Genomic DNA, 12,588 nt, shown 5'->3' with positions numbered 1-12,588 from the left:
ACTGGCCAATTCTTTCAGACTTATTTTTGTTTGTCCCATGTAAAATTGTTCATGGAACAACCTTTCTAATTGGGTCCACGTATACACTGAGTTTGCAGGCAAAGATGTAAACCAAGTAAACGCGTTTTTCATCAAGGAACTAGGGAAATATTTTATTTTCAAATTTTCATTACGAGCTATTTCCCCCGCTTCGATCAGATAACGTGCCACATGTTCTATGGTGGACTCACTAGTGTCTCCTGAGAACTTGGTGAACTTAGGAACTTTCCACCTTGGTGGCAGTTCTACTTGCAGAATATATTCGACAGTGGGGAAGCGTAACTAGGCCTTTGCAATCCCATGTTCACCCCATTTTGTGCCATTATCGTTTCGACCATGGCTGCTAAATTGTTTTCGACAGGCAAGTTATTATACCGGATTCGCCGTTGCAACACAGCATCCGCGTCTTGGCCTCTCTGGATTACTATCCTTCTAGGCTCTTGTGGAACAGGGATTTCGACACGAGGCTGTTCGACCACATCCTCTTGGTTTCTGACGTTTGTCTGAGGATTGTCTAAAGGTATTTGGTTTATCGTAGGCTCTTCCTGTAACACCCCGATAAAATATGATAATTATTTAAATTAAATTTAATAATATATTTATTAATTTAATTAAATAATTGGAATATTATTGGAATTATTATTATTATTGGAATAATATAAATTGGAATAATAAGTTGGAATATATATATAAGGTCCCATTTGGTAAAAAGGGTTTGATACGTGAAAACAGAGAACACGTACGGATTGGGAGAAAAGAGAAGAAACTGAGAAAGGGAGAAGAAGAGGCTAGGGCTCAAGAGGAGGATTCACGATTGTTGAAGGTCAAAGAAGATTTGCCGGATTAACTCAGGTAAGGGGGGTTTATCGTCGTTTAATGGGTATTATGGGTTAACATGTAATGGGTAGTGATAAGCCATTGATTTGACCCTAATTGGGATGATGAATGCTGAAAAATTGAGATGAATAAGTTATGTTAAAGCTGTAATTGAATCTGTAATTGGATGAGTCTTGATTTTCCGAACGTGTAGCTTTTTACGGAATTGGAATCGGAGGTCCGGAAGTCCTCCAACGGCGGAAAATGCGGAGAATTCTGCATTCTGCTTCGTGTTAGCGCAGGAACAACTTTCTGTCTTGCGTTAACCGGTTAACCCAGGGTGTTAACCGGTTAACACTGTTATGAATTGTGAAATATTGCTGTCTGTCTTGCGTTAACCGGTTAACCCAGGGTGTTAACCGGTTAACACTGTTGTGAATTGCCAGGAAGCGTGTTCTGTGTTGCGTTAACCGGTTAACCCAGGGCGTTAACCGATTAACACCGTGTGAAAAGTGAAAAATTTATATTTAAATGTGGTGTGCATGTTTGATGTTTGGCCTATATTGGCGTATGATATAATAGGGATCATTTCCCGTTGTTTTGAGCGGTAGGGGTATTAGTAGAGCGTGCTAATACTGTGATTGATTATGTGGCATGATATGATTATGTGATAAATATGTGGATGATGTATGATTGTATGCATAATGCTGTGGATGTATCTATTATGTATGCAAGTGTGAATGGACTGTTTATGGCTTAGAGTGTGAGCATATGTCCATTGTGGATGATTGTTGGTGTTTGCATGACTAAGTGAGTTAGCTTGCATATTGTGGCCTTTATGGTGGTAGCTAATTCCCATGGTGAGGAATTAGTGATGAATTATTGTGGATTGTTGTTGATGTTTGCATGCTAGGTGATTTAGCGTGCATAGCATAGCCCTTGGGGTGGTAGCTAATTCCCATGGTGAGGAATTAGTGATGTGAGTCACTAGGTCTCAAATGAGTGGGACTAGTGAGCTTGGTAGCCGTATCTGGATTTGATCGGTGAGGTTGAACTATATGTTCACGAATAGTCGGTACCGCATGCATGGAGTCTCATTGCATAATGTATGTATTGTGTATAATATGAATGGATGTGTTCCAATATTATACGTGTGTTTTGATGTTTATGTTGAGCATGATTATGAGTATGAGTTGATGTTGCCGTTACTGAATGTGTGATATGATTAGGGTGATGAGATGTGTTCATTTACTTAGCATTACATGATATTTTATAATGCTTATTATATCGATTGAGGAACTCACCCTTACAACTATGTTTCAGGTAACGAGCAGTGATTGAGTAGAAGCTAGTGCTTGGAGTCTAGTGTAGTTCCTTAGTGGGTCATGCTCTGGTAGATGTAACATCGGGACGGGATGTTTTACTTTGTTTTCATTGTGGTTGTTGAACAGTTTTACATGTAATGTGATTACATGGTTTGCATGATTGATTTGATCTCTATCCGCTGCGTATTGTGCAATGTTTTATTTTGATAAACAAATGAGTATGACCAGTTATTTGGAAAATGGTGTGAAGTGTCAAGTGTGACACCCTTAATTGCATATTTACTCTGAATTATGTTTTGTTGTTTTAATTAAATATTGGGGTATTTTAGAAGGGTGTTACACTTCCTGGACCGCTCCCACTGGGTTCTGAACCACTTGTTCTCTGTGTCGAGTTTGAGGGACCCCAAAAAAGTCAGCAATGCGCGTCATTTGCACTGCCAACAATTTGTTTGTTTGGGTGGTGTTTTGTATTAGAGGGTTAAACACCGCCCCCATTTGTTGCGTCAACATTTGGACCATATCATGATTGCTCTCGTCCATTTGTTGTCTAATTACTTGCGCAGAGTAATTTGTTATCGCTGACAAGTAAAGTGGTTGTTGGTTTAGTCTACTCATGTTTCCGCCATATCCTGACCCTTGTAAAGGTGAAGACATATTGGCCATAGAATCAGAATACACTACCGGGGAATTGTGTAAATTTGCCATTACCGAAGTTGGCATTCCAAATGGTTGTTCCCTACCAGGCAGAGGCATGGTGAAATTCGTCACAAAAGGCCTAGAAGTATTCCCTATAGAAGGAGGCGTCCCGACAGGCATTTGTTGTGCCCTAATGGACGAACTAGGCGCATTTTGCGATATTGAAACCGCTGGTATTGACCCTGTTGACGAAGGCACAGCCTCTGACACAGGGAGTGATCCTACATTGCCTCCTGTCGAAGGGACATGGTTGGATACTGGGATGGCTTCATTTGGATTAGGATTATTTGGATTATTTGGCTGACTCACCATTTTTCTTACTCTTGTTCTTTTAGGTCTTTCTACGTCAGATACGGCTAATTTACCGCTTCTCAGTCTCATACAACGAAGAAGAAACCTTGACTAACGATTATTTAAGTCTTAGATTTATGCACTGTCCCACTGGGCATGCCAATTTGTTCGCAATTGATTTTGGCGAACAACCTCTGATTTTCCAAAACTTGTCGAATTGGGTTACTTGCAGGATCAACCACACAAATCCTAGGACATGTGCAAATCTAAATAACTTTGTAAATCTCTAGAACAACTTTTGTATCTTTCATTTGGTTCACTAAGTCTTTCATGTCGAAATATATTGATTACGAATGCTTAAATAAAAGTAAACTTAACAAGATTAAGATAAATGGTGGAATATAAATGGCGAAGCATAAAGTGTCGAAACGAAAATGCAAAAAAGATAAATGACTGGTAAATGTAAAGGAAAATTGGTAAAGAACTTTGAATTTTATAAGATAAAACTTTGAAAGAATTGGTGTTTGTTTACACGTACATGTTCCAAATATGACTCTTTTCTCTCACACACCTTTTTCTGATAACAACTATCCTATTTATATACAAACAAAATAACTGTTACTAACGAATAAATCCTAATATTGTGACACTTGGCTTTCTTCCTTTCGCCAGATGCTTCCACGCGTCTTCTGCCAAACGTCACAACTCTTTTGAATTTAAAATTTCACTTTATGTCGAAATGACGTCTCTCTCCAGACTTTGTCGAATTGTCGAAATACCATAATATCATCCATGCCTGTCAAAGACGTCTCTTCATCTGCAAACATCTTGTCGAAATGTCGAACCATCAATATGTCGAAGTTTTGAAAATACTTATCAACTAAACTGTTAATTCCATGGCGTCATTTGTCGAAAGAACCCTTTTGCATACTAATCTCATGGCGTCAAAAACGCACGTATACAGATAGCCAAGCCATTTTAGCAAGAGCATTCAGCGAAATGTACAATGGAAAGTATATGCACATATGACTTAGACATTCGTTTGTGAGGAAAATGATTAAGGACAAAATCATCTCACTTACCTATATACAAACAAGCTATAATTTGCCCGACCCATTTACTAAGCCACTGACCAAAGACTTAGTAAAAACAACCTCGAGAGACATGGGGTTGAAACTCCTTGAATAAGAGTTCCAACGACAATGACAACCCAATCTTATATTAACAAAACATTAACTTCAAGATTCAATGGGTAACAACAAGTCGTTGATTTGGATGTAAGTCATGCATTAGGAAATAATGTTGACTATTTTAAATAGAGGGTTGGGGTTTTCAAAACCTCTTAATTAAGTTCATAACCGAGGAAAAGTATCTCATGGAAAATGATACAACATGAACTTCACCTATGTGAATTTCGAGATGGTGCCGTCTCAAAGTGAGAGTTGGAGTTTCTCTCATGAAAAATTCATGAAACAGGATAGCATATGACCATAAATAAGTGCTAAGCGAGATATGTAGAGGAAGAACCTTTAAAAAGTGTGTGTAAGGTAACACCGGTCTAATCATATGGATTAATGGTTTAAAAGCATTGCTACCTAATATTCCGATTAAACTTTGTGTTATCTTCACTACGATTAAGTTTTAAATTGAAAGATACCTGACTGTATTAACACTCTTTATATCTTATTTTCTGGAATTAGTTTTGTCAGTATTATAACAAGTGGGGGATTGTTAGAAATTATAAAAAATAATTGCCATGTGTATGTTCCAATATGACAAAATTGGGTTTTTGAGTTAATGACAATAAATGCATTGCAAATAGTCTCACATAGAAAGTGGAGCAAACATTAAAAGTATTTATAAAGACATTGAAACATTAAACTCACCAAAGGAGTCAAAGAGGATAAGACGCCATATGGACATATGTGGTGGTCCCAAGCATTATGCCACATGTCACATCCGAAGAATCCCTTGCCGGTGTAGCCACCGACGACACCGACTCCGGCTCAGGGACCGGGTCCGAGGGCATGGGCGTAGAGGCGCTACTGACGGCTTGTAGGCAGCACTTGGGAACTTAGACACAACGCATCAGAGCAATCGGGCTATTCGCGACGTTAATGAGGCGGCGCTCCGGCGGCCGGTTTTCGGCCGACATGCTGCAAATTAATCCCAAGTATTGCTCCAGGATTTTGACCGTTGCTTAAGTTTGAATTTCGAATTCAAAATATACAACACTTCATGAAGTGGTGCATTGTATGATCATAAGTGAACCATTGTAACATATGGTGAAAATGTGTTGTTTCATCAAGAGATGCAAACTTATGAAACAACACATGCATGACCTATAAATACATGTTTCTGAATTCGAAAATGACTCACTCAAAAAATCTGCACATCCTCTTAAATATTCCAGACACACTTCCTTGCATTCGCGTTCTTCACCTGTCTTGTGCAGACTCGATCAAAAGGCTGAATTATCCTGGATATTCTTGATTTTCGACTCTAAGACATCAAAGAGAGTACTTGAAATACTTTTAAGAAAAATGATTTTGTTCACGATTCAACCTGGATCCATTTAATCTTCTCGAAATTTCTAACAATATTTTAACTTAGTATTTTTGTATATATTGGTGAAATTTTAATTTTTGTTTATTTTAAGGTGAAGTCTGCTCATTAGAAGCTAGATCAAATATTATGAGGCAATGAATAACACCTTAAAATTACAATTAAACTTCTTTCCAATATTTTTTTTAGGAAGTTAAGCACCTAGACACAAACAATAAAACTTCTTTCCAAAAAAGTTTTTAGGAAGTTAAGCATCAACACACAAGTCTATTTTACATTAGTCAAATAACTTACAAATCTCTCGTGTTAAAACAAATTTGCCGAGAAATTAATATTGGGTCTACTTTTCTTTAACAACATTATTTTGGTATTTTTTTCTTCTATTCATTTACATTAAACTAACTATTTTTCAAAAATAAAAATAGCATGACATGATATGACAGTTTTACCTCTAAAATAATAACATATTGCCGAGAACACCCCTTATCATACAAAACACGCGAGTTTCAACCTGCGGGATAAAATAAGACGCTTATAAAATGCATAACCGGCATTGTAAGGGTTTTGTTACCGAACAATGTCGCAAACAGTGAATCTCGTCGTCGCCAACAACGTTGGTTAGTGCTTATTTATCTCTCTTTTCCTTTCTGCTTTAAGATTTCTCTCATATAAGAAAAACCATAGCGTTGTTCAATAGTTGAAGCTACTTCAACTTCTAAAACCCCTTTCATTTCTTTGGTTTGAAATACAAATTTCCCACTAGGGTTTTACGAACCGTGTCTTCTTCAATTGGGTAAATTTTCAGTTTTATTTTCAATTGCTTGTTGCTTTCTGATAGTAAAGCCTCAAACTTTATTGACTTTAATCTCTGGGGAAATGATGTTATCCAAGTGGGTTGAAGATATACTTTTTTTGTGTGACCAATATTTGACATTTCAATGACGTAAGTGTAACTTTGGTGTAGAATTAGTGGATGGTTGCATTCTTACTCTGGTTTAGGGTTTTAACTTTGTTTAAGATTATTTTTGAGTTTTGACTATCCAATTTGAATCTGTATGTTTTCTCAGGTGGTGGAATGCCAGAAGGCAAGTGTTTCCCGTGTTCACGTGTTTATGGAAGAACAACTGCTGTGTATTCATGCCCTATTATAGGTCGTCATAGAATTTGTTCCCATGTCAAAATCGGAGGACTAAAGTCTGGTTCTTTGGCTGCATCTATTGTTTGTGAAGCAAGGAGGGACCCGTATTTCTCAAGACAAAACAACAGGAACGAGCCATCCAGAGGAAGAAACGGGAACAATGATGGAAGAGTTCTCTTTGAGAATTTTGAAGAAGATATGTTATCCTCAAAAAATGGACCGTTGGAATCACTTTCTTCAGGAAAATTCCAGGCCGCTTCAGCCCCTGGCGCCAGAGAGAAAGAGATTGTTGAGTTATTTAAGAAGGTTCAGGCTCAGCTACGTGAGAGAGCTTCCTTGGTTAAAGAAGAAAAGAAAATTGAAGTACCCCACAGACATGTTAAAGAGAATTCTGCTGTAGATTCCCTTCTTAACGTCCTGAAGAGACACTCGGTTCAGCCAGTAAAGAAAAGCAGCGGAGAAGACGGCGGAGAAGATCGTAACTCTGACCAGTTGCAAGAAAGTAATCAATACAATGGAGTACAGAGCACTAATTCTTTTGATTCAAACAATTCTCCAAAGGATGAGTCTCGAGATGCCAATGTTGCTGCTGTGGCAAGGCCTCGGTCAGTTTTCCAAAGAAAGTCTCCTGTTCCACGCGTAAAGTATCAGCCTGTCTCCCATTATGAGGATGAGACTAATGTAGAGCCAATAGTTAGTGAAGATAATGTCAACAATCGACATCAAATAGATTTGAAACCGGAGGACGAGCCAGAGCCCGAACCAGAACCTAAGTCTGAAATTGATCTTGATACAAAGGATGAGCTGTTCTTCCCAGAACTGTCGGAGGATGATTCTCATGATGCTGAACAAACCTATAACGATGAGAGCGTGGAGGAGCAACTAGATGTTCAAACTGAGGATTTAAGTGCATTGAAGTTGTCTGAATTGAGAGCACTCGCAAAATCTCGTGGCCTAAAAGGGTACTCAAAATTGAAGAAGGTCGATCTCATAGAGCTAATAACTGAGAGCTGATTCTGATTAAAGTACAAGTTTTTCCTCCTGCTTTTAGCTTATTTTGTCTGTTCTTTCTATTGTTATTCCAATCCAAGTACCTAGGATGAAGTATTAGTAAAACATTAGAATCATTGCCTTGGAGGTTTTTAAAATTTTGTAGTTTGTGCTACCATTATGAGAAACTTTACCATAATTATTTTCAGTAACCCATCCTTGTGCCTGTATTAATGAATACAACATTAGCAAACTAGAAAATTTACCATAATTATTTTTATATTTTTGTTCTGTATCTTTTTTAGTTGTTTGGCTTCTTGAGTAGTTTTTTAAGGTGTTAGATTATAAAAATTTGATGTTTAATGAATATTAACATTGTAAAAAAAGTATATGAAGTAAAACTCAATTACACACCCATTTGAGATGTGCACCATGGTGGATGATTTTATGGAAGAAGCAATCAAATCCATGTCAATCTCTTATTGGTTTGTTGTAGTTTTATTGAGAGTTCAGTTGTTGAAGAATTGTGAAAATGTCTTAAGTTGCAAAGGATACCAAAGCGGGAGGTTGTTCTGGTTTTATTATTAGAAAACGCTAACAAGTGGCATATGTCATGAGGGTAACTTTTACAAATATTTTTATATAAATTTGTGTATTTAATATATTAAAAATTTAAATGTTTATTTTATTTTTATTTTTTTATCCTTCATTAAAATAAGTAAAATCAATTTTTAGAGTTAATTTAGTCATTTATATATTTTTATCAAATTGAATTTATATAGTTGTGTAAGTATGTTCTAACTCATTAAATTATCTTTTGTCATTGTTTCATTGGATCATTTCCATCTTAATATAACAACAATTGCATTCTAGTTGCAGTAAACTATATATCTAAAGCAATTGCATCACCCAAAAAATATGGAGAAATAGCGATGGAATTTTTGAAAAAAAATAGTTTTGATGGAGGATCCCATTTCTGTAATAGTTAACTATCAAAGACGCTTGAATTTGAATATTATGGGGTAAGACACAAGGTGGCATCACCATACCACCCATAGACTAATGGCCAAGCCTAGGTGTCAAACGGAGAGATAAAGAGAATTTTTAGAAAAAATGATATCCTCATGAAAAAGAAATTGGCATCAAAATTAGGCGAAATTCTATGGACTTATCAAACAACACAAGGCTTATTGGACACTTAAGTTCCTAAATTTTAACCAATCACTAGCTAGACAAAAAAGGAAATTACAGCGGCATAAGTTTGATGAGTTAAGAAGTCAAGCCTATGAATCATACAAATTATATGAAAAAATGGTCAAGAAATATCATGATCAACGTTTGATAAGAAAATAATTCAAACCACGAGAATTGGTCCTCATATTCAATTCTAGGCTTAAACTGTTCCACAGAAAATTGAAGTCAGAATGGTAAGGACCATTTAAAGTAAAAATAGTGAAGTCTCATTGAGTAGTAGAATTGGAAGACATAGTTTCTCAAGTAAAATGGATTGTAAATGACCATAGACTGAAACCATACCTTGATGAGAATGACAAAAAAATTAATGTCATATCCTTGGATGATCCGCAAAAGAAAACAGGGGTCAAGCTAATGACGTAAAACAAACTCTTATTGGGAGGCAACCAAATCTTTAACATGAGGTTACTTTTCATCCTTGTTTGTAAATTTATGTTATTTCTTTGTTTTTCCTAACTAAACACCGTGCACACTCAAACCAGTTTATTTGAATTTATGTTACATCAAACTGGTGAATTATGATGAATCTTGGTATCAAAAATGGCACAAGCACAACATGTTTATGATGTAGAGTGCTCGTTGGTCAAGCTCTATGTACGCCCAACGAGAAGTGCTGCACAAAATTAGCTAGGCGAAGCCATATACTAGGTGAAGACCTATACGTTTTGCTCATAATTTTGTTATCTGCGGACAGGCAAATATTTTCTGTCAGGGGTGAAATACAGAGATGATCAAAGTCAGTACCTAGTGAAAACACGTTGATATAAGTAAAAAATAATAAGCCTATCCAAGTAAGATGTGTGCAACCTTATGTTTTACATAAATAATGAGAGTGAACATGCATGCTAACTATGTAGACTTTGCATCAGTATTGCTATTACTTGATATGTTTAAAAGTCATGGATATGGTCAAGGAATTGTTTGTTATTGAGTGAAAAACTACTTAACCTAAAAAGCCTACTTTGTGAGGGTGTGAATCCTTTGACAAACTCATCTAAGCCTTAAAATGATTTTTTTTGTTCTTTTTAAAATGTTATAACCCTTAGCCGATTTAAAAGAAAGATAATATTTATAACACTTATTTTCCTTCCCCGCGCATAAATATACAGTAAAATCAAAGTATTCTCACAATCAAATAGGATGTCCCACATTCTCTATTCAAAACATACATGCCCTGTAACATTTTATTCACACAATTAAATAGGGTGTCGTCGAATGCTCACATTCACTTAGGGTATCATTGCAGTGAAATTTCTTATAATAAAGTAAGCATTAACTAAATCATTCAAACTTTAAATTCATTTTATGGCATAAAAAAACTCATAAATGAAATCTCCTAAAAACATCGAAAAATCAAACACGGGAGTATACGTTAACTCTCTAACAAAAGATTAGACAAAAACTCGCAAACGTTTCTCGGTGTTACATAAAGCCCATAAAGATTAGACACTAACTAACAAAAGAGCACGTAAAATAAAGCACACACAAAAAAAAAAGAAGAAGAACAACCTCTCGCCATCCTCCCATTCTAAGCAGCTACTCAGTTACCTGCTTATCTGTACTCCGAAGAGGAGCACAAACCACATCAATAACAAAGGAGTGAGAAATCAAAAACAATAATAACATGCATATACTGCAAGGTAGGATAACAACACAACATTCTCTATACAATTTCATTCACAGTATATCTCATCACAATCTCACACCCAAATCATTAATCAATCACAACTCAACAATTATGTTATAACTTATTATGCAATGAAACTCGACTATGCAACTCTATGCATATGCGTGTGGTACTAATTTAATATTTGGTTCTTCATACGAACAAGGTTCCAAATTCTGCGAATCCCGAGCCCCTCTCTCTGAGCTCAAAGTCCCCTCTTTGAGCTTGTGATAAGCCACTAGTGTCCTCTTTGAACTAGTAGACATGCCTTTTGACACAAATCTTATGATGCATGATCATATCCTCAAATCAATGTGTTAAGATCCCTATCTGATTCTAACATAAATGCATTGATAACTTAAGTAATCTCCTCTCTCAATTACATCACACCAAAGTTACAAAATGCACATTATCAATCAACAGTACAATACACGTATGCTAATAATTCACCTCAATAGAATTATATTTCAAACATGCAACAATACAACAAACATAACTCAAAATAATCCATATGCACAATATTCTCATATTTCTTACTTATTCTTAACGCTTAATGTCTTGTCATAGAAACATATTCAAACATTTCCATAAATCATAAAACATATTCTTCAAACTCGCACAACTCGATATTTACTCGATCAAATAATTTTTAATAATCATTCTCATCAATTACTCATGTTATCATAACACATTCATCCTATGAAATTATTACCAATTGATAGTAATTCGCGTTAGCTTTCCAACACTTCGAACCGCGTCTCATTTTGAGTTATGGAATTCAAGTTATGATAAAAATAAAAAACAAAGAATTTCGTCGCCAGAGCATCTCGCTACGTGAGAACCTCCCTCACTAAGTGACGCTTCCCATGCTAAGCGACGACATACATACTTGCAAAAACCAAAATGAGATTTTCACCATTGGAAGACCTCTGGAACTCCGATTTTGATTCCGTAAAAATCCAAACGCTCAGAATTAGACATACTACGATTATCCCATGATTAAAACCCAATTTTACACATAAATTCCTTTATTTTCATGAAAATCATTGATTTACAAAACTTTCGACAATGCAACAATGGTGGAAAAACATCAAGTATAAAAATAGAAAAACCAGTTATGAAAAGTAGTAAAATTCTGATTTCTGGTAGAACTTCTTCTTCTCCACTCCAAGCCTCTTCCTCTTCTTAACCCTTTGGTCTATTTCTCTTTTCTATGGTTTCTACGTACTGACAAAATAACCTATTTATAGTTTTCTCTTTATAATATATAGCTAGGGCAAAATAAGTCTTAATTATATTTTTCTCCCATACTAACAAAATATTGGTCCTTCCTCCCTATCGCGGCGGGAAAATTTAAGATTAAGCTATTGATTAACTTAACTCAGAAAAGCAAGAGTCGCCACCGAACTTTATTGTTTCCAAAGGGAACGGGAAAAAGGTCGAACAAAACTTACAAAAGGTAAAACAAAAGAGAAATCTGGATACCAGGGTTGGTTATGAAAGGGGAATGTATTAGCACCCCTCACATCTATGGTACTCCATACGAACCACTTGCAAATCTGTGTTTATAAAAAAGCTGGATTATTTATTGATTGATTTTAAATTGAAAATATATTTTGTCGTATTCGAGTGAAAAACTCAGCTTACTACCCACAAGTATGAGGAAATGAGAATTTGTATAATCTTGATATGAAGAACTTTTACTTGGACTTTCTCACAAGCACGTCTAAACATTCAAGTGAAAAATGTCAATCATTTCTCATCATATTGTAGAATTATAGTGATTTGCATCACTACAAGAATAGACT

The 12,588-nt window shown here is 35.9% G+C and overlaps 2 protein-coding genes across 3 annotated transcripts in view; both read left to right on the top strand.

Annotated features, from left to right (window-relative positions):
- Positions 1 to 12,588, top strand: part of LOC127097832 (uncharacterized) — a 31,246-nt gene that overhangs the window by 15,305 nt on the left and 3,353 nt on the right. The window lies entirely within an intron of this gene.
- Positions 6,113 to 8,140, top strand: LOC127097831 (rho-N domain-containing protein 1, chloroplastic). Its single transcript, XM_051036311.1, has 2 exons — positions 6,113 to 6,349; positions 6,800 to 8,140. The coding sequence occupies exons 1-2, from the start codon at positions 6,310 to 6,312 to the stop codon at positions 7,882 to 7,884; spliced, it is 1,125 nt and encodes a 374-aa protein (XP_050892268.1). The 5' UTR covers positions 6,113 to 6,309; the 3' UTR covers positions 7,885 to 8,140.

Source organism: Lathyrus oleraceus, chromosome 6 (assembly GCF_024323335.1).
Source record: "Lathyrus oleraceus cultivar Zhongwan6 chromosome 6, CAAS_Psat_ZW6_1.0, whole genome shotgun sequence".
NCBI classification, from domain to species: Eukaryota; Viridiplantae; Streptophyta; class Magnoliopsida; order Fabales; family Fabaceae; genus Lathyrus; species Lathyrus oleraceus.
Note: the sequence above shows the minus strand (reverse complement) of the source record. Positions and strands in the feature narration are given on the sequence as shown.